Genomic DNA, 22933 nt, shown 5'->3' on the forward strand with positions numbered 1-22933 from the left:
AGTTTGTATTAAACCCCTGTCCTGTGAAATCGTGCGAATGCGTCCCCCTTCACATTCATCCCTGCATCACCCTCGGTGAGCAGTAGGCGGCCATGAAAGGCGCCCGGGGAGCAGTGTGTGGGGACGCTACCTTGATCAAGGGGAGCTCAGTGGCACCTTGGCGGTTCAGGATTTGAACCTGCAACCTTCTGTCAACGAGTCTGCTTCCTTACCCGCCATTAAAAAAAAGTCTGTTTTATTTACCCCAGGACTTGCAGTGGGCAGTGGCGGCCTAGTGGTTAAGGAAGGTTGCCGGTTCTAATCCCAGTCCGCCAAGGTGCCACTGAGGTGGCACCGTCCCCACACGCTGCTCCCCGGGCGCCTGTCATGGCTGCCCACTGCTCACCAAGGGTGATGGTTAAAAGCAGGGGACGCATTTCGTTCCGTCACCATGTGCTGTGCTTGCTGTGTTTCACACTTCCCTTTCACTTTATTGCACGCAGGACGCATATCACGTATCTGTTCACTGCGTTTGCATACACACTTTTCCATAATATCTACAAAAAGATGAATTACGATGGAGTTTCATCGCTTGTAGTTGTAGTCTTAAATTTTATAATTGCCACCTGGGCATATAGTGTCATTGTTAGGAACATGTGGCCTCTGTATTATTTATTTGTTACTTGTGTCAGGCACATTTTTCTTTTCTTCCACTAAAAAGACATGGAACTCAGATCCAGTTTAAAAAAGAAAAAATGCTGGCCAGCGTCCCTCGTACCACGCAGCGCTCACATCTACACCCTGCAACTAGAGGCTTAATGTCATAGTGAGGGTTCGTGATGGTAATATTCACGTTTCCCATCGAAAGATGCCGCTTGGGTGGAGGCGTCTCGGTATCCACGCCACGGCCAACAAGGGCCCAGTTAGTTCACCCTCTCCGATGGCAAGGCTGGGAGGACATGGGGGTCGTCTCCAAACAGCAGGCAGTTTGCCACGAAGTGGGGAGGGGTTAAGACGACAGACAAAAGTTTATTTACATTTATGGCCCTTATCCAGAGGGACATACAATCAGTAGTGACAGGGACAGTCCCCCTGGAGCGTCTTGCTCAGGGACACAATGGTAGTAAGTGGGCCTTGACGCAAAGCAACCTCAACGTGCAACGTGTGCTGCGAGCGCACAGAGGTGCGTGAACACTCCGGCTGATTAAAACGGCGCATGAATTACGAATGCCTCAGTGTGACGGGGACACAGATAACCAACACAAACACGTGTAAACACGGCATCGTTCACACTCTCACACACGGCCAAACTCATGAACTTACACATTTACATTACATTACATTTACGGCATTTACCAGACGCCCTTATCCAGAGCGACTTACAATCAGTAGTTACAGGGACAGTCCCCCCTGGAGACACTCAGGGTTAAGTGTCCTGCTCAGGGACACAATGGTAGTGAGTTGGATTTGAATCTGAGTTGGATTTGAACCTTGTTCTATCAGACAAGAGGTACTGCCGCACAGGAAACGTATTTTATACGTCAAATTTACATTCTACTACGTCACATTACATCACACACCAGCAAACCTGCCTGGACCTGGAACTACAAAACCAGATCAGAACTTTGATACAACCAACATACAAGCCGGACGGTTGACGCGAAACAGAGCAACCGTACACCAAACGTGGGTCCTGAATCTACACACCCACTGACTGCCCACTGCTCACTAAGGGTAATGGTCAAAAGCAGAGGACACATTTGTTGCGTCACCATGTGCTGTGCCGCAGCGTGTCACAATGGCGATCACTTCGCTTTCACTTTGAAAAGAATAAGACAAAGTGCTCTGTGCTGGACGGCAGTTGAAAAGCGCTAGCGAACGAGAAATGTCCAAGGCGGACCGAAGCCTCGCGGTTGAATTATGTACGCGAGGGAGTGGGGGAGGGTGTTGTTAAATTGCAAAGTAGACTTTATATTTTATTCTCGTCGTAAATTATGTCAGCGATCGGCTAAAAAATATAGGGACAGAAAAGTGGCGCGTGGCCGCTCTTCCGATCATGGCGACGGACGCTTTATTAATGGGTAGGCTGGAAAGGAACGTCTGTGAAGTTTACGACCACACAGAGCTGAATGTGCATTTCATGGAAACTATTTCACAAATTACCCTCTAGCTTTCTCGGTGTTGGATTTGAGGGGACAGCGGGGTACAGGGGCCCGGTTTCCTTGGTGCTAAGTGTGAGTCTGTGGGCCAGGCTATATGTGGCACAGATGCTCGTTTATGAACACGGCACCTATACTTTCGGAACGGGCGCAATGATGCGTCGGGGCAAAGCCAGCAGCCAGTTATCCCTGCCGGAAAGTGGACTAATTAGAACATGGAGCTGGAGCAGCTATGTACAGGTTATGCGGTAGATTGTGAAACGAAACGTGTGACATTTAAACTAAAGTTGACATGTGACATAAACAAAGTTACTATTTATGCGTGACATAAGACACACTGGGACACACAAAGTGCAAACACAGGACACAGGCAGCGTATATAACATTTAAGGCAAACAAAACATATAGACAACAAGACCGACAGACGGAGCGTGGTAAACTAGAGAAGTGAGCACAAATTAAGTAATGGTGCAAGGCAGAAAAGAGTGCAAAGATACTGCTGTGAAAAATGGAACAGTGCATTAATAACGCAATGTAAACATAGAACATTAGATTACATTTGCACCTATCAGACGCCCATATCCAGAGCGACTTATAATCAGTAGTTACAGGGACAGTGACCCCTGGAGCACCTTAGGGTTAAGTGTCTTGCTCAGGGACACAATGGTAGTAAGTGGGATTTGAACCTGGGTCTCCTGGGTCTCCAGGTTCATAGGCGAGTGTGTTACCCACTAGGCTACTATCACCCCCAGTAGAAGAGGTAGTATGTGTGTGTTTGTTCCACAAAAAGAGTTTTGTCTTGGTCAGACGAGGTCTTCGCTCCTCATCATGCACCAGCGGAAGGTTGCTAACTAACCACCTCCGTGTGTGTGTGTGTGTGTTTCCCAGCAAAACATTGTCTAAATCCTATGGCCATGTCTTCACTGCCATTTAGACAACACAACATGGCCCTTGTCAAAGGTTCTGTCATTGTGATTCACTGCAGCACAGCGCACAAAATATGTGGCCTCTGCATTTAACCCATCACCCTTGGTGAGCAGTGGGCAGCCATGAAAGGCGGCCAGGCAGCAGTGTGTGGGGATGCTACCTTCATCAAGGGGACCTCAGTGGCACTTTGGCGATTCAGGATTTGAACCCGCAACCCTCTGGTTAGGAGTCTGCTCTGTCACTACTGCCCCTTTGTCTAAATCAGTGTTTGTCACTTCACCAGTATAACACGTGTCTAATAACTGTGTAGAGACCCCTCTGTGACAATCCGCAGACCCAACCTTACCCCTAAATGTAATCACAGCCTCCAAGAGGTATTTTATTTGCTCGATTGCAGCAGTGTTTGTGCATTGACTATATGGCAACAGGGACGTTAAAAGAAAGAAAGAAGAAACAGCTCAGCGCCTTCACGCCTGCAAATGCAATTGTACTCATCTCAATTTATTACAACAATTCAAAACAAGAGAGAAAGTGAAGTGATTGTCACATGTGATACACAGCAGCACAGCACACGGTGCACACAGTGAAATTTGTCCTCTGCATTTAACCCATCACCCTTGGTGAGCAGTGGGCGGCCATGACAGGCGCCCGGGGAGCAGTGTGTGGGGACGGTGCTTTTGCTCAGTGGCACCTCATTTTTATCACAGAAAATTCAAATAATTATGTAAAAATACCAAAACAAAACAAATTAAAACAAACAACAGAACCTCCCAATTTGTAAGAAGGAGCTTGCCGGCCCTGCACCTCCTCATCAATCCCCTCTGTATTCCACAGCACACAAACTCTGTCAGGCCACACCCCACAGCCCCGGCTCTGTCTTCAACACGCGTGCGCACACACACACACACACACACACACACACACACACTTCCTTTCACTCAGGGGGAGACTTAATCAGGCTGACATCTATCGCTTGTGATGATATTGGCCCCTTAAAGCAGCGCTTAAGCAAACAAAAAAATATTGACTCCCCCTCTAAAAAAAAGCCCCACTGCTTCCAATTTTCGGGGAGGAAATTAAATAATATATAAATCAAACGGTGCTGGACCCGATTCTGACCAGAAATAAAATGTTTCATCCCTCCCAAAGAAGAGGAAGTGTCTGCAGTGACAGGGACGTGCCAAGAGAAATAGACCCTGACCACAGCCCCATGTGAAACCCATTTAAAACTGCAGAAGGGTCCGGAGGTGCGGGGGCCGAGGTCGGGGGCCAGTTTGGCAGTCGTGAAGTGGGAGGTTGTTTCAGAATCAAGGGGAGGGGCTAAACAGCAACATACTGAAGGGGGAGTGACCAGAGTGTCACAAACCCCACCCACATTTTTTGGGGGGCACAGTAGGCTGTTACAAATATTACCCTCAACACACTTTCCAGCAAAAAGAACGAACGTGTGTGTGAAATGTCGCCTGTGTGTGTGTACGCCGTGTTAACGGAAAAACACGGCCTTGCCTTGCCCGGGCGTTAAGGGCATATTTGTCCTCACCCTTTAATCAGGCGAATGAAAGCAGCACATTCTCCCAGCGAGGGGAGGAGCAGAGGTGACATATTTACTAAACATGCCCGCACTGGATCAGCCCAGACACCGGCTCTACGGCAAAATCCCTCCATCTCTCTCTCTCTCTCTCTCTCTCTCTCTCTCTCTCTCTCACACAGCACCTGTGTACAGGAAGAGGGGGAGGGCCCACAACCACATTTCAAATTACATCCTGGTCTCTTCATTTATTACTCCGATTACTTCTTCAATATAAAACCAACGTGTGTTCAAGTCTACAATTCTGAGGTTTTGTCACAAAATGATGTAAATAAAACAATTTGAATCTTCAGGCAATACATTTACATTTGCAGCATTTATCAGATGTCCTTCTCCATAGCAACTTACAACCAGTAGTGATAGGGACAGTCCCCCTGGAGACACTCAGGGTTAAGGATCTTGCTCAGGGACACGATGGTAGTAAGTGGGGTTCAAACCTGGGTCTTCTGGTTCAAGTGTCTAACCCCATTAGGCTACTATCACCCACCCACCTACATGGGCTCAATCACAAAAAAAGTGTATTTATTATTTTTGGAAGAATGACACCCAGAACAGAGATGGTGATATCGGGAACCAGGGGTCCTATAGAAAATGTTCTTTTCTGCCTCTAATTCTCATTCAATTCTATTTGACTAACGGGATTTGTAAGAGAAGGAGAGTGGGGCCGTCCGATTTCAGCAAAGGTGAAAGAGCCGCCACCGCTGGGGGGGCAGTTACGCCGCAAGACAAAGAACCTGCCAATCCACACCTGTTTTCAAAGGTGTTAAAAAGAGAAATTGAACATCCTGTCAGGGGCTGTTCCTTCAACAAAGGCCGCTTCAGCAGCGTGTTAACAGCCCGCCCCGGGGCCACTGGCCCTTAAATACAGCCTTGGCTCAAGCAGAGGGGCCTGAGGCAGGGCCCGGTGAGAGGAAGACGTCGAGGCCAGCAAGACGACTCATTTACAGGTTCAAAAATGCCGGAGGGTCATTCCTCCAGCTTCCCTTCTTTTTCCTCTTTAAAAAAAACAACAAAACAAAACAAAAAATTATTATTCTTATTTTTTTTCCTGGAGCCAGTCCGTCTTTCTCTGGCCAAAAGCAACAGCACAATGAGCGCCTCTCATTTCACATTTCGCAGGAAAAATTCAATTTTCGTCACGTGTATACTTACGAGGTAGACCACAGCAAGGATCCTATATATAAATGCAAATGGCTGCAAATGTTTCCTTCCTGTCCATCGTTGATGCGCATTCTCCCCAAAAGGTGTGCTCATGGAGGGTGGGTCAGCCTTTACTGAGCGTAGAGGGGTAAACCAGTGTATATTCAGTGCAAGTCCAAAGCACAAATCGAATGTATTCTGGAATCTGCACAATTAAAAGGTGTTGCCCAGCTTAAAAAAAGTGGACTCAAGGGGAAAAAAATTGCATTGAAAGGTTTGAATTATATGAGTCAAAGGGGGAAAAATCAGGTTTGTAAACAGGCTTGAGATGCTCTGGAACGGAGGGTTTCTCACTCACACCGGATCTGATTCTGTGCATTATTTCTGCCTTGGAGAGTGAATCCTTGCACCAACAAACAGAAGGCAATAAATCGGTGATTCCAAACGGCACCAGAGGAAATCACCACAACAGGTGTTGGAGCGGAACCATTTGTCGGGCTGCAGAGGCTACGCGGGTGAAGCGGCGTCTCATTTTTTCCACTGAATCTAAATGTTATTTCAAACAATTCTCAGCCCGCAGATTGACTGCATATGAGAAGATTCCAAATATTTCAGGGTAATAAATCGGTTCTGGCCCCCATGTAATGTTAAATAAGCACTTTGCGGCTCTGGCTCTCCGTCAACTCCGACCAGGTCGGAATAAGCCAAGCACAGCAGAATCCGAAGCCTCATTTCAGCCTCTAAATCAATCCACAGTCATTTTAACAATGAACCCTACGTACACAATTCAAAAGAGAGGTACACATTCTTTCTCTAAACAGGTGTAAGTGTGTGTGTGTGTGTGTGTGTGTGTGTGTGTTGGCATTTCTGTCTTAGAATACGAGTGACGCTTGTTTTCAGAATGATTAAGGGAAATCAGGTACTCAGAGTGTCATTGTGATGCATGTGTAGATCAAACAAATCGAAGTTAACGAAGTTAAGGCCCAACTAACCAACCAATTCAATTAACATATGAATACACATGAAGCAAGTAATGCATGCCTAGTATACCTTTTGAACACAAGTTAACAGTGAGGCTAATACACTTGTAAGCAGATAATATGTACTTATTTATTAGTTAAATCTACAATTAATTAATAGAAATACTAAATAAAACATAAGATTTGAGAAAGATTGTCCTTTTATTGCATTAGGCCTATCCAGTCAATGCGTGTGATCTCGCCCAATGATGTAAAAAAAATCCTTGTATGGTAAAAGGTCCAAATACTACCATAACTTTGATTCAGTCTTTTCAAGCTAAAATGACTGTTAATTCCCATGAGAGATATAAGCATGGCTTCAGGCACTGTGTGATCGGAATGCTAGTTTGTGCTACAGGCTGGATTCAGTTAGCTTTATCCCCAGGTGACTTCTCAATAACGCGTGACAAAAAACAAAAAAGATAGCACAATTTTAAACCCCACCCCCCCCCAAGAATACTTAAATACAAAAAAATCTGAGAATAATTTGACTTGACTGAGTCTAGTGCATCTGATGAAACAAAGTGCATCTTATTTGTGGGGAACGATTTATGTAGAATGTGCCCTTCGTGCAAATGCACGTTTAGATGCCTCAGTGCATGAACCGAAGCCTTATCAGCAGACCACCCTCTACAATCAAGTCTTAAAAAGAAAACAAACCCTACGAGGCCGTGCTCATTTCTTTAGGGCTTTATGGACTTTATCTCTCTCCAGCTCTCAGCTTTTGCCCTTTCTTTTTCTCTCCTCGCATGCCGCTTGCAAATAAATCCCAGCCTCGATCCTGTCAGGGCTTGATCGTAAACCCAGAGAGCAGAAGCAATGCTTTCGTTAAGCTGCTACCCTTTACACGTAGGACATGGTAAAATTAATATAAAATGATCGCTCTATGACTTGGATTGACAGGGGCTGGAAGAGTCAGTGTGGGTGGCAGGCTTCTACCAAAAAAATAACCAAAACCATTGCCAGAGAAGGAATACAGGGCTACCCAACCACAGTAACAGGGACAGTCCCCCAGGCCCAACATAAGGTTACATGTCCAGTACATACTTGGGGGGTGTGTCAGAAAGGTGGAACAACAACGCACCTCATCCCATACAAGTTTCTTTGCCAAAAAATTTTAACTACTGGTAGAATCATTAAAAATGATAAATATAAGAGTACTGAAAGTGTTTTTGGCTATTAGCATATTGATATGTCACCACGGACCAGTTCAGTTCAGTATATATTCTTAACTCATTACCTATATCCTTGTCATAGTTGTGTTTTATCTTGTACTAAGACTTTTGAGACCAAGATATCCCACATAAGTCATATAGGACATCTAGTTGTGTTGTGCCATTGTGTGCTTTCCACCATCATTCTCACCATGAGCAGCCGTGTGACCTCAAATGCAGTCGGTTTGTCAATTGTACTCTTTTGACCTTGCAGTGAGTTCTGCCTACCCTTGCCTTGATGTCCATGCCAGTTGAACTGTCAGTGCTTACAAGATAAGAAATTTCCTCGACATTCCCAAGAGCCTCACCATTTACGGTGAATGGTGCATGGCCTGTTCCATTGATCCGTTCCATTGATCTGATTGAGCTTGTGTACCTTATTAGATAAATTACATTGCACAGAGATCTCATGTACGTCAACAATTTTGGAGAAGAATGCAAGGTGGACTGCAAGTTACGCTCTTTCTTGCTATACCAGGAGACACTCACCTTGGCTATCATTAATGAACAACTGCATTCAAAATGTTGTAAAATGCTACCTTGAGGTCAATGAACATCCCACTAGATATTTCCATGAAAAATCTCTACCTCTACCAAAGCCATGTGTCGTAGACACGTATTAAAAAGTAAATTTCAGCAGCCGTCCACGTGTTATGACTTTCTGCTGCTCCGGCGTTGCTACTGCCCTCGCCGGACGCGGATGGAATTCAGCGTCATAAAACCTTCATAAAAGTCAAGTTTTTCTGGCAAGCGGCACGCGCCATGTTTGCTGTACTTATTGCCCGGCAAGTCTCTTAAGTTAATGGCAGAGTAGCACGGTGTCAAAGCCTCGCGCTGTAGGCCCGGGTGAAAGAAATACGAGGCAGAAAAAAGGGAGTCCAATTTCAATAAGAGGCCAAGAGATTTATGAGAGCCCCTCATTGGGCCTGCTTCCTATAAGCACTGGGCTGATATAGGGCCAATGCCCATCCACAATGGTACAGAGCGCCAAGGCCGGTGCGGCAACACATTGACCAGCCAAGACAAATACAAGGACTTAACAGCTCCTCAGACTCTTTACAACCAAGACAGAGAAGACATATCCAACTGCATGCTCTCAGCCAGAGGATCAAGCTCATAATTCACATTTTTTTTTTTTTTTTTTGCAGTTAAACGAATATGAAGAATAAGAATAATTTTCTACAATATTTTGGTACAGTAAAGACAAAAAACTAAAATTGCATAAATAATTGCACAATTGAGTTTCCACTAGGGCTGCAAGAATTGACCATTCTGCCATTGCCACACACATATTACATTAGAATTCCAAAAAAAATATTTAAAAAAAATAATCAAAATCATTTACAAAAATGTGGTTTACATCAGTTCCCTATAACACTTGTTTACTTATTGAAGAAAAAAAAAAAAGATCTTCATATTCATTGTCCCCAACGTCTTGTTGTAAAATTCTCTCTGCGGCAGATTTCTGATTTTTTTTTTCCGGAGAGTTAACAGCAGCTTCCCGACAAAGTCGTGTAAAACACAACACCTGACACCAATGTATAGTTTTCTTCAGCATACCTCGACCAGGTGTAAGCAGGCTCCGAGCTGCTTCTGGGGTTGAGGTGGGGGTTGAGGCAATGGAGGATAAGACCCTGGTTCTGGATCCCAGCCAGGCTCAGGAGAGTAATGCACAGATGCAAATACCTGAAAAGGCTGCTAGCTCAACTCTGTGTGTGTGTGTGTGTGTGTGTGTTCTGATTTCAGCAATGGCTGACAACACCTACATGCCGAGGTACATACTTCACTTTCGGTTCTGTTAAATATTTCTAGGTATTTACTTTTTTTTTTTTTTTTTGCTAAACATGCAGGTCTTTTTTTTTTTTTAGTAAATAGACCCACAGTATAAACTATATGTGCGTCACAGAGGTTTGAGGTTTGTGGCCTTCTCCCCAAACACTGTCCAAATAGCCATGATTAATTTACTGATCCAGGATCTACTAATCCTGGTTTTGATAATCCAGTTGGCCCAGTTCCTTTAATGGTTTGTGAGATTAGATTATCTGGAATTAATCATCCGAGAATGCTGCATGGTCTGTGAGATGCTTTTCAGTAAACGGCACCTCACCTCAGCTCCGGAGTACTTTTCAGTTTTTTCCACTAGGTCATCAAGATCAACATCTGGGCCCACAGGCATGCTGATGAACTGGAGTCTGAAGATCTCGGCACGCGTGGAAGCATCTGGGAGTGGAACGTACACAATCCGGTCCAGACGTCCAGGACGCATCAGGGCCTGCAATGGACGAAAGAATGAACTAAATTCACAGTGGAAGCCTGTTCTAAAACAAAAGTGCTTTCAGTAGAAAAAAAAAAGTTCTGAAACCAAATACATCTTCAGAAGTCCAGTTGAGGCCCTGATCACCAAAGCCACCAGAGAGAGAAAGAGAGATATTGGCAACAGGAAGTGAGGGGGAAGTCATTGCAGCCCCCCTTGGGGTGAAAGGTCGTACCCTTCACCTTTTGAAGTCAAGTCACTCCGCACTCAGCAACGTCTGTTTCACTCATCCCAATGCCAAGCCCCTCGGCCCATCACACAAATGTGGAAAATTCAGCCACGCAACATAGGTGCAAAACAGACATGCAGCGCCGGGGGAGGAGATGTTTTTGGCTGGCTGGAGGGGATCGTTTCTAATTACAGAAAGCCGAGTGACAATTGTGTGACGCTGGTGCGGAAGGCCAGCCATTTCCCTCGAACGCCCTGGAAAGGGCAGGGCGTGAGAGGGCCACACCATCCCTGTGAAGAGGAAAATAATAAACGAGGTGGCTGCCAAAAACACATACTAGCACACAAACACAAGAGTGCGTGTGTGTGTGTGTGTGTGTGTGTGTGAATATTTTACAGATACACAGGCGGATTTTATTCCAAAGGAAATAGATCTGTAAAGGTGATACGTTTGTGTGTGTGTGTGTGTGTGTGTGTTTACATGTATGTTCCTCTGTGTATTCTTTATGTATTAAGAGGTAGCCACACAAACCCAATGACATTATGCACAACTGATATGTACAAGTGTTGGTCAATTATTTAGTTTATCATAAAAAATAATATTGATCACTAATATCTTATCTATGGAGACATGGTGTTATGTCCCTGAATATGCATAGAATATAAATTCATATACATTCCGGATTAAAGCAGTGCTATAAAAATTCTATCAAAAAGCTTACAGGATATAACTGTTGTAGAGGGAAATGTGGAACAAAAACGTGATTTTTTGTATGAACATTTTTTTAATGAAAAATAGGGAAAAATCCAAGACAAGGAACAGAACACACATGTGCACATGCACACGTGCAAAACCAACTCACACAAGCAGATGTGTTCCAGCAGTTAACACAGCAAAACTGCTAAAGTCATTGCCTGCCCGCAGGGCAAACAGCAGCTTTTTCTTCCCTCCGTCTTCCCTGTCTGAAAAAGCAGAAGACCATCCATTACCGCGCCAGATAGACTTCCTGTTCAGAGGGAACAGGGAGGAGGAGGTGGTGGCGTTGGGGAGGATGAGTACATGGCCTGGCATGCTGGCCGGGCATCTCGCAAAGTCATCACTTCACCTGGAGTCTGGGCTTGATGACAGGATGGGACAGTGAGCGCCGATAAAAGTGCTCTGTTCTGGAAACTTCTTGCTCTTTTGACAACGTGTCGGACCGCGGTGGTCGGCATTCAGTGTGATGGAGAGAACACTGCGGTGGCTTAACCTTACAGCTGGGAATGCCATTGGCTGCAGCCTTTCACCCATTAAGGTGTTACGGAGCACTGACCCCTAAGCAGATTCTCGCTTTGGGACGGGTCTGCAGAAAATGTTAAAATGCGTCCAGAAAGAAGAACATGCAAGATGTAGAAAACTAGCTGCACACACATGCAAGATCTTATGCTGCCTAGTAGTTGTAATGAGCTCTGAAAGTTTGACCAGCCTCACCAATCCAAACTTCTTATACAGAATAGAAGCTGCGGTAACATACCATTTACCAGAATATATATATATATATATGTGTGTGTGTGTGTGTGTGTGTGTGTGTGTGTGTGTGTGTGTGTGTGTTATATGTTATATATGTATATACTGTTTATCAGTATATTACATATTACGTATGCTGAACATTATTCATTTCACTTGGTTAGGGATGAACGTTAAATTTACCAACTGATAGAATGCATCAGAGTTAGCATAATGCAAATTTTCATCCGCAGGTCTCTGGTTTGGATTCGTATGAACGATCGATTGTGGGCGATTTAGAGTCATATGAGTGAACATTACCTAGAAGCGCCCACAGGAACACCGCTAATTACAGCTTGTCTCCTGACGAGCCCGAGACAGCTGTTCCACTGCAGGTTGCCTGTCAGTGGCTTCCTGGTTTCGCAACGCTTTGGGGGTTAAAAACAGATCAGTTATCGGAAATAAACTGAAGCAAGTGTCGGCTCTGGCATGTGAAGCCCTGGGATCGCCTGCGAATGTGGAGTTAATGAAAACAAACAGATCGAACTTACCAAACAACACAATCAGCCCTTTTTTGGTTGTTTGTGGATAAAGTCTTTCTAAGTTGTATATCTGTCATGCCGATAATAACAGACTATGCAGTCGGTATGACATCATTTGAACAGATATGAAAACATCTACGCTCAGTCAGCCAATTTTCACCAGTGGGATCAACGGTGCTCATTCCAGGCGTCGCTCTAGATTACAATCTAATGACAACTTCCTATCGGTGAAATTTCTATCATTAAACAATGAGGGGAGTCCAACACAAACCCAATCGAACCTCTTAACACACTTCCCCCTGAGGCAGGAGAACATTCGCCTGTCATCATGTTCTATAAATTATACAAATGACTGTCCACACAGCGTTCTCACATGATGTAAAGATGAATGATTTCTGCAGTGCTGTGGTCCATAACTGAGGCTTGAGACACCAGGCTGTCTGCCTGGAAGAATGGCATGTTGAAAACCAGATTTTGTTGCAGAAACACCTACAGGTACATAACTGACAATGAAAGGAAACGTGAACCAAAGAGTTCCTTAATCGGCCGTGAAGATACTGTGCCTCAGGGACCAATCCCAGGGTTTAAAAGATTTGGGAATCTGATGCACCAGTGTCACAAAGGGAGGTTATAAGGCTAAAAAGAGGGTTAACATATGGACTGTGAGACCAAGTGGCCAAGTATGACATCAGGATGTTCATAAAAAAAGCCGCTGGGGACAGGTGGGGGTCAAAAAGGCACAAAATGGGATGAGTATTTGGGCAGTGGGGACTAACTGCAGGTCCAACAGGCCTACTGGGGGACCAGGTGACGCAGGGAGCAGCTGAAAATTTTTACAAGGTTACGGGTGAAGGTGGACCCCAAAACACACAGACACTTACGGACACACCTGCTGTGGCCAACAAATTCAACGGTCGGATCAATCAAAACACAACCCCTCCTCAACACACACAACACAAGCTCTAAAAAGACAATGCTACATGCTGATACAATTAGCAATCGCGGACGTAAAATCACCACCAAAAGTCTGGATTTTCCAGGCCATTTCGAAGAAAAAAAAAAAATGCAAAAGTGTTCCAGACCAGTGACACTGCAACACTGGCTTCACTGTTCTTGGGGAAACGCATCATCCATAAAGTCTTAGCGTGCCATCAGTGTCAATGAAAAGACTGTGTCTCAATTTAGAATTGGCAAGATAACTGCTGATAATAGTACAACAGCAGCATGTGCATTCCTCTTTGTGAAGAAGTTCTATTCATCCCAGGTCCCATTTATCCCAAGACATCCATTTTAGACATGAATATACAGGTAACACAGAATATACAGTACATGAATTACTGGCTTTCCTGCAAGTTTGCTCTATTTATTCCTGAGAAACCAATGAGATTCAGACACTGCGTTGTTTTCTTGCCATACAGGAACACCTTTAGCATATTTTTAAAAAACTTGTCAGATGTGATGGATCCCCTTTAAGGTGTGGGAGGACAACCCGTTTTATGCAAGAGATGCTGAAATGTCAAAGAGCCTGAAATAACTGTGCAGCTTGACTGTGAAATATGGGCATGTTTGCTCCACAAAGATGTTTCCCGCAAGTTCCCGCTTGGGCTAAAGCGAGGCTTGTGTAAACTCTCAATGGCAGCCTTCCAGAAGCTGTCAGGGTTCATAAGTACACCGTGTTACCAGCAAAGTCCTCTGCAGAGCCTGGGCCCCCTCGAAAATGAGGCTCAGCGGGTATCCCCTGCATAAATAGATGTACTAAAAACTTTTTTTTTTTTTTAAAAATAATCATTTTCTCCCACAAGCTCCCTCATCGCTCTTCCTTTCCACCATCTTTTTATCTTTTCATCTTGAAGACCTCCACGTGTCGCTGCCGCTTTCTCCACCCGTTCCCCTTGTCTGAGCACAACAAGCACTCGTTGCGCACCTCGGCCCGCAACAGCACTGCCATTCTTCAGCGGGGACAGGCAGGGCCTCTCATTTAACAAGCGGAAGTGCCACAACAAAAACACAGCGGGGACAGAGCGGCAATGTGCCTCTACAGCTGTCCACAGATCAAGCCCCCCCCCTTCCCGCCAAGCCCAGAGCTGGCTTGGTGCCGACGGGTCTCCTCATGATAACCGAATCAAAAAGCCATTTGTACGAGTGAACAGCGGGGCCAGAGTGGATATGTGGGTCGCGCGTCACCCTCCGCTGCGCCACCTTCGCTTTGAAACGTACCCGCTTCCTGGCTGCCTGACCTGAGCCACCCCTGAGTGCCCCCCTGCTAGGCAAGGTAGGCGATATGCAGTGAGGCTTCATATTGTTAAAAATGCATTCAGAATGGAATAGGGTCTCAGGCCCAATCGGAATGGCTGACCCTGAAGGTTGGGATGCTGCGCTTGCAACCCAAAATGTAAGAAAATAAATCAATATAATTGAGAACTGAGATAATAGATAACTGGCTTGAATGAAACAAAAAAACCTTTAAAATTAGGATTGCAAAATATCCACAGTCTATACTGACAGTTTTATTTAAGTTATTTGAAATCGGAATATCCATGGTGGTGTGTTCCTTATACTAGGTTAATTTCTACTATTTGATTTTTAAAAAAGCAATATGCCATGCAATAGCATAGGGCTCACAGTGTGGGAGATTCTCTTCAAAATGTCCCACGCCAACGATTGACCCCCACTCTGTCCCAGGGTCACTCTGCTGGTAACCTGCTAACCGATAACGGGTGTTCTCTCAAGGACTGCTCATACACACAACAAAGAGCTCAAAAAAAACATCCCGATTTATTCCCCTGCCGAAACGTCCTACTTGCCAACCAGGGCCGAAGCACCAACAATGCAAAACAACGAACAGCGGGGACTGCAGCCGCCTGCTGGGTTCTCTGCACGTTCCGGTTCTGTGCATCTGAATCTTGGCTTGATGTAAGTCTTTCTGCAATAATCTCCTCTTCCAGTCCAGTCCTCTTTATTGAACACAGAAGTGTTGCCTAGCTGTGGACCAGGAGGACAGAGAGACAGAAGTGGGAGTTGCGTGTGCTTTGGGACCTGCCGGCACTCCTAATGAGCGGTAAAGAACGAAAAAAGATAGAAGGAAAAGGGAGTTCAGGCAGGCTTAATTTCACCCCGACTCCCCTCTTCCGACCGTAACCGGACACCCTCACAGTTGGTGACAAACCTGTTTTTGTAACAACAGGATACCCACTTGTTTACATGCCCTATTGTGTACACAACACAACACCCTTCCACCAACCTGCTCCTCCCAAATCTCCTTTAAATCCTCATCCCCTATCGCCTCTGCACCATCTGTCTGTTAAGTGCTCAGCACCAGCTGGGCTGCACCTCCCGGAGACTGGGAGTGGTTTAGGAGGGCACGGACACAGGTATAAAAAGGTAGAAAAGTATCATAAACTGACAACAAAGCTACCGTAAGCCGTACAGAACCTTCACTGATTCGGTGTTTTGATCGTGCAAAATGAATTGCGGTTCAGCAGAAATCACAATCGAATACCACAGATCACTTCCACCACAAATTATAGCTTTTATCAGACGCCATAATCCAGAGTGACTTAGTCGTTACAGGGACAGTCCCCCTGGACACACTCAGGGTTAAGTGTCTACTGCCACCCCAGCTGTTGCCTGTGACTAAGAAAATGGAGCACCAACATCCCAAGATCTCTTTATTTCGGATGTGTCTGAGGGCATCTTTTGTACTCTACACCATATTCCCCCCCACACACCATCAGATATGGGTACAAGGTGGGCTTACCGTTCCACAAGAGGTTCAAACAGCGCCTTTGACTGAAGTGGAAGCGCTTTTATTGTGCTCTGCGGAGATAATTGCCACTCCCCTAAATGAAAGGGTTTTTCCCCCTGCTCTGCCTGTGTAATTACTGGATACACAGCACGAGTCTGGTTTGAGGGCCGAAGGAAGAAAGAGAACATGACAGGCAGGTATTAAAAGCGGGAGGGCGGGACAGGAAGGAAGTGGAACAAGGGATGTGTTGAAACAGAGAGAAGGTGAGGGAGGAGGAGGAGGGCTCGGGAATGCGGTGCAGGTCCGGCTAGGTTAGATGGAGGAGGCATTTCATTTCAGACACTTGGCCACTCTTTTCGACATCAAGCCAGTGTTACTTGAGGGCAGATGATACCATTTTGGGCAAAGGAGGGAGAATTCCTGGATCGTGACGCAAGCAAAGGCCAGATGGAAAAAGCTTGCAGGCCTGCCAAATGGCAGAATATATAGAGAGAGAGCCCTGGAATGAAAACGAAGCGAGGGAGTGAGCGGGTGCATACGTGACCCCACCCTACCGGTGTGGGTGTGTGACCCCCACCGGTGATGATTTACAGGGTGATGGAGGAAGCTGGCGGTTGGGTACATTGCGCCAGCTGTTGTTTAACTGTCCCCTGTCAGTCAGGTTGAGTCGACCCCTGCATGACCCCCACCATTATTGCTGATTTCTATCTTTCGTTCGCACTTTGTCAAAGGCAGCCCTGATGGCTAATTATTACCTTTCACAAGAGCGCTTGTTTGCGGACGCGGGAAAGAGAGTCCTGATGTCCCGCTCATGGTCACATGACAGAACAAACCATGGCATTTTCCTCCCATTATTACCATCGACGTTGTCACTAGATCATCTCCTCAACTCAGAACAGCTATTAATGCATAGCTTATCAGCCAATCAGAAGTGAGTATTCAGCCAGACCACAGTGTTAATATTGCTCGTTCTAATGCTTGTATGTCGTTACTAGGACACTCAAACAGCAGGTTACTGACCCACATTTCTAGATGGAATGTTAGGTTGCAACTAACTTTGTCTCCAAACATGCCAAAAGTTATTATAGTGCAGCACGTTCAGTTGTATTATTATTATTAATAATGTGTTATTGTGGTAGTTGTTTTTATCTTTATACACATATTTGTTGCTTTTTTTAGTTTCAGTAAGTTTAGCTGATGCTCAAATCAAAAGTTTCAAGCATCATTACTATATTTTTACTAAGCCAAAACACTTGCTAGTTTAACTTGCCTCCTCATTTCAGAACAGCTATTAATGCCTGGCTTACCAGCCAATCAGAAATGAGTATTCAGCCAGACCACAGTGATAATATTATTCATTCTAATGCTTGTCTGTTATGTCTAGGACACTCGAACAGCAGGTTATTGGCCCGCATTTGTAGATAGAATGTTAGGTTGCAACTATCTTCATCTGTTTTAGTGTGTGTGTGTGTATGCGGTGTGATAAAACAGACCCAACCAACCTGTTAGTATTACACACACTCGCTGGCTAAGCATTGTCATGCAATTCGAGAAAGTGGATTCTGGTCAAATAGGTGGTGCATGGTCTGAGTGTGTGAGTGTGTGAGTGTGTGTGTGTGTATACTGGGGTGGAGGGGGGAGGGGACTTGCCCTAATTGATACTTTCAGCTCGGAGGGGACAAATCTCCAGTAGCGCCACAACATTCCAGGTCAGACCGGCTGTCGCCATGGCGCTGAGTGAGGGGCACAGGCACTGACAACTGAAGGGAAGTGTGTGTGTGTGTGTGTGTGTGTGTTCAAGAGGTAATTATGTAACATCACATTTTAAAACTAACAGCTCAATGCAAGATTAGATAGAATCAGAAAAACATATGTTTGTATCTTGTTGCTCATCATGTGTGTGTGTGCGTGTGTGTGTGTGTATATATATATATATATATATAGCGCTTACTTATATACACACACGCAAATATATATTTAAAATCAGTTTTTGTTTAGCCACACCCATCACAATCTAAGATTGCTGTGAAGGTTTCCAATAATATGACTACCAGCACTGCCTTTCCTGACCTCCATAGCTGACTCAGTAACTCTACACCAAAGTGCCCCTCCTTACAGTAAAGCCCCAGACATCAAATCACACATTTGTGGCGAGTGGAACAAATGGTTCCAACTACAACCGCAGTCACAAAACAACTATAAGGACCCTTTAATGCCTCCACGTCCGGTAAAGGGGTGGCTTGGTGTAGGGACGTCCTGCTTTCCTGAAACGAGGACAATGTAAAACGCCTTCATGTAATGGAGCACCACAACAGTCCACAGAACAAATGTGGAAAGCAATGCCACTGCATGCTACAACTTTAACACAAAAAATCTACTAATTGTGTTCATATTAAGGGGGTTAAATTGAGAAGGCAGGGAAAAAAAAAACAGCTGGGTATAGAATAATGAAGGAAAAAGCAATGATTCCCCCCATGGAAGCCGAGTGCTAACCGCTGCAGATAAAACTACACCCTTCAGCTGCACTTTTGCCTCCTGAGCAAACTGCACCTGTGGTTGTGCAACGCTCCGGATCTAGGTGATTCCCAGTTAACACCCTCGGCTTCCATTCATAGACAAGCTGGTCCTGTTGCACGCTGAACTAATCTCAGAAATAACACGCAGCGGGCGCCGAGATGCAAACATATTTAATTCATTGTCCGTTGCAAGACCGCAAAAGAGCTTACTTTATCTCATGTGCATCATTAAAAATGACATATGATGTGCAGCTACGTGACTAATGAAATGTGAGTAAACATAGTAATATAATATGCAAACTATGTTACACAAATAATGCACAGAAATTCACACTTTTACATGATTCTATGTTGGTTCGAATAAGTGATATGTGGTTCTCCCCACCTTTCTCTCCCCACCCCCGCCTCTGCCTGACGGCAAGGTGAGGATGACAATAGGAACACCTGGCAAACGCGGATGTAGCCTCCCGCGCCTCCGCCGCCCTCCCCAATCAGCTCTCTTTTCAGAGCCGCTCTGGCCTGCAGTTGCAGGAACAGCAAACAGGGAATTCAGGAGGCGGCGCCAGCTCAGCTTTCACACAGCAGGAAGCTGCACGACCTCCAAATGCGCCAAGGTTATTATAGCGCAGAACGTTCAGTTGTGTTATTGTGGTAGTTATTATAATTTTTATCTACACATATTTGTTGTTTTTTTTCCAGTTTCAGTAACATTGACAGCCTTAACCAAAAAAAAAAGTGAAAGAACTGTGGAAGACTGATGAAACATTTGGAAAGTTCCCAGGTAGACAATGAGCCCAGATCAGATAACACACAGTGAACATGTGACACGTTTTGCAGTCTACACACAACGTCATGTCTAATGAAATTATTCGGTTTTTCATAATTTACATATATAATTTTACATATATATCATGAACACATACAGTACAGGCCAAAAGTTTGGGCACACCTTCTCATTCAAACAAAAAAACAAAAAAGGTGAAATAAGTGAAAACATGTTTTATATTCTAGTTTCTTTGCTCTGATTACTGCTTTTCACATTCTTGGCATTCTCTCGATGAGCTTCAAGAGGTAGTCACCTGAAATGGTTCTCCAACAGTCTTGAAGGAGTTCCCAGAGGTGTTTAGCACTTGTTGGGGTCCAGCTCACCCCAAACCATCTCAATTGGGTTCAGGTCCGGCGACTGTGGAGGCCGGGTATCCACTTTTTGTTAAGTACATAACTCCACGTGTTCATTCAAAGTTTATAGTGAGTATCTACCAATGTAAACAGTCATGAAAATAAAGAAAATCATTGAATCAGAAGGCGTGTCCAAACGTTTAGCCTGTACTGTACACGCACACTGAATCTTACAGAAGTCAGTACACCCCTCACATTTTTCTAAATATTTTATTTTATGGGGCATAGGGCAGGGGTGGCCTAGCGGGTAGGGATGCGGACGTGTACAGTCACGTTGTGTACAGTCCCCACACACTGCTCCCCGGGCACCTTTCATGGCTGCCCACCACTCACCAAGAGTGATGTGGGGTTAAATACAGAGAACACTTTTTGCTGTTTGCACAGTGAGCTGTGCTGTGTATAACAAAAACAAACAAAAAAAAATCACTGTTGCATTTTATCTTTCCTCGAAAAAACACTGAACACATTGATACAATGTATATCAGTGTAAATTTACTGTCCATCAAAACAACTAAACACACAGACATTAGTGGCAACAAAAATTATTACAAAATTATTTTCTTCCTTGGTGTCATGCGACTCATTAGTGTTACAAGGTGTTGGGTGTGAATGGGGACCAGGTGTGTTAAACTCTTAGCCCTTTCCCACTGCTCTGGTTCACGTGCCGATGGTGGGACCCGTAATCAGAACATTGTCACTGAGCAAAGCACCGTCCCCACACACTGCTCCCCGGGCGCCTTTCATGGCTGCCCACTGCTCACCAAGGGTGATGGTTAAATGCAGAGGACACATTTTGTGGTGTCACTGTGTGATGCTGCCGTGTTTCCCAATGACAATCTCTTCTGTACTAAGGAAATGGATACTGGAAAACCAAAATCAAATTAGTTGATTAAGATCTTTTTAAACGTGTGTGGCGGCAAACAGGTGAGGACAGCCAGGCATGGCGGTGGGAGTGTCATGGTATGGGGCTACATGTGTTCTGCTGGCACTGGGGAGCTACAGTTCACCGCAGAAGCAGAAACCGGGCCGCAGGGCAGTATTCCAACATGATAACGACCCCAAACATGCCTCAAAGACGACCACAGCCCTGCTAAATTAACTGATGGACTGGCCAAACATCTCTCCAGACCTAAACCCCATTGAGCATCTGTGCTGCATCCTCTGTGAAGCTCTAGTGAACGCTATGCCCAAGACTGTTAGGACAGTGCTGAACAATATTGACTCTTTCGGCACAATTTGGACATTTTCATCTAGGGGTGTTTTGGCTGTGCAAATGAGACATAATCCCTGTCTGCTGAACAAGAAAAGCAGGTTAAATCATGTTTCGTATTGGGCGATTGAGGTACAGTGTGAAATTTCACATGACCGTTGTCACGTCACAAGAGAAAACCGACGACAAGACACATCAGAAAATGAGAGAGGAGGGGGATCAAAAGTAGGGGCCGGAAGAGCAATAGCGCAGAGTGAAGATAATTAACTTCCTTTCACACATCAATACAGGTTGCGCTGCTATAAAAAGCCCCGGTTCCATCTAATCTCTCCTGAGAGCCCAGATATCGATGTAAGCTGAAGCCGGCATACCCACCGATATTAAAGCTATCAGCCCAGCGCATCAGCTCAGTACACAAAGCATGCTGGGACAGCATTGCTGCAGCACATGCAGACTTGCGGTGTAAACGAGGGTAAGCGGGAAGGAGGGAGCGGACGCATTGCTGGCGGAAGCGATGAGAGATGCGGTCACGATGAAGGAGCTACAGGCTCATTTTTAGGCAGAATCAGATAACCCCGGGACTGGTCACGTGACGATGGCACTTGCAGCTGCTGAACAATGGAGCCCCCGTCCCGGCCCTCCATCAGCCAAATACCAGTAGACCGGCCGGCTGTCTCGCTCGCAGCCAAGCGTGACGGGAAGGCAGACAGACAGAGGCAGGCCAAGGTGAGGGCTTCGCTCTGGCTTAGCTCTGGCTGCTCAGACTGTGGACTCTACAAATACATAACAAAATTTGAGTATCTAAAAAAAGACTGTAAAAAAAATAAATAAATAAACTAAAAAATATATTTTAATCAAATGAGTGAGAGAGAGAGAGTGAGAGGCAATATTGACTTGTAAATGATTGTTAGTTAATCTGGTTAAAATAAATCTTATTATTTGAAGTACAATTCTACAAGAAAGGTAACTTACTGAAAACATGTTGGTACTTAAAGTGCTTAAATTAAATACAAATTAAAAGTGCATGTGTTTCAAAGGTTTCAAACTGAACAATGTCAATGTCTTCTTTTCAATATTGTGGACGATCTATATCATCTGGGCCTAATGATCTGTTTGCTGCTGCCTGTTGCTGAACACTTAGCCAGTCCATTTATCGCTGCATGTAATGTGTTTTATAGATGCATCGTGGGCATCGCCAATATTTTTCCCCCCGCGTGATCTTCTGTAGAGCAAGGAGACAGGGTGGCTGGGGGACATCTGATAACCATAACGGGGGGTTCCAGGACCACCCCTGATTGTGTTAAATTCTATCATTTTAGTCGGGCTCAGACTGATGGGGTAAATAAGCGGTCAGACCCTGAAACTTTGACCATGAAAAAATAAATAAATAAAAACATTTTCAGGCCTGATTAAAGCTCTAATCTGTGACTACATCTACTCTGTCTGTCTGACGGGCTACTCACCTTTCTGTCTGACTGCAGCATGCGTTCTTTCAAACGTACAGGAATATCTGGATCACTGGGCTAATCGGAGGCAGGCCCCGCCCTTCAGCATCTCTGTATAGCTCAGTTTGTATAGCCTAAAAAGTGTTAACACAGCATTAAGTATGTATATGAATAGCGACATTTGACTTTAGTTTGAATGCAAGTGTAGGTTTATTAGGAGTTATTACTAAGTAAAATGCTTTAAAAAAAAAAAAAAAAAAAAAAATCCATATGGCTTTATTACTGTAAAACCAAAACATAAA

General features: G+C 44.9%; 1 protein-coding gene across 1 annotated transcript in view; it reads right to left on the reverse strand.

The window, feature by feature from the left end:
* Positions 1–22933, reverse strand: part of LOC114783299 (ATPase family protein 2 homolog) — a 69963-nt gene that overhangs the window by 926 nt on the left and 46104 nt on the right. Inside the window, exon 15 of the mRNA XM_028968721.1 lies at positions 10134–10298. Coding sequence (XP_028824554.1) covers positions 10134–10298 — 165 coding nt within the window. The remainder of the gene's footprint in view (positions 1–10133; positions 10299–22933) is intronic.

The sequence above is a fragment of the Denticeps clupeoides genome, unplaced genomic scaffold, assembly GCF_900700375.1.
Source record: "Denticeps clupeoides unplaced genomic scaffold, fDenClu1.1, whole genome shotgun sequence".
NCBI lineage: Eukaryota > Metazoa > Chordata > Actinopteri > Clupeiformes > Denticipitidae > Denticeps > Denticeps clupeoides.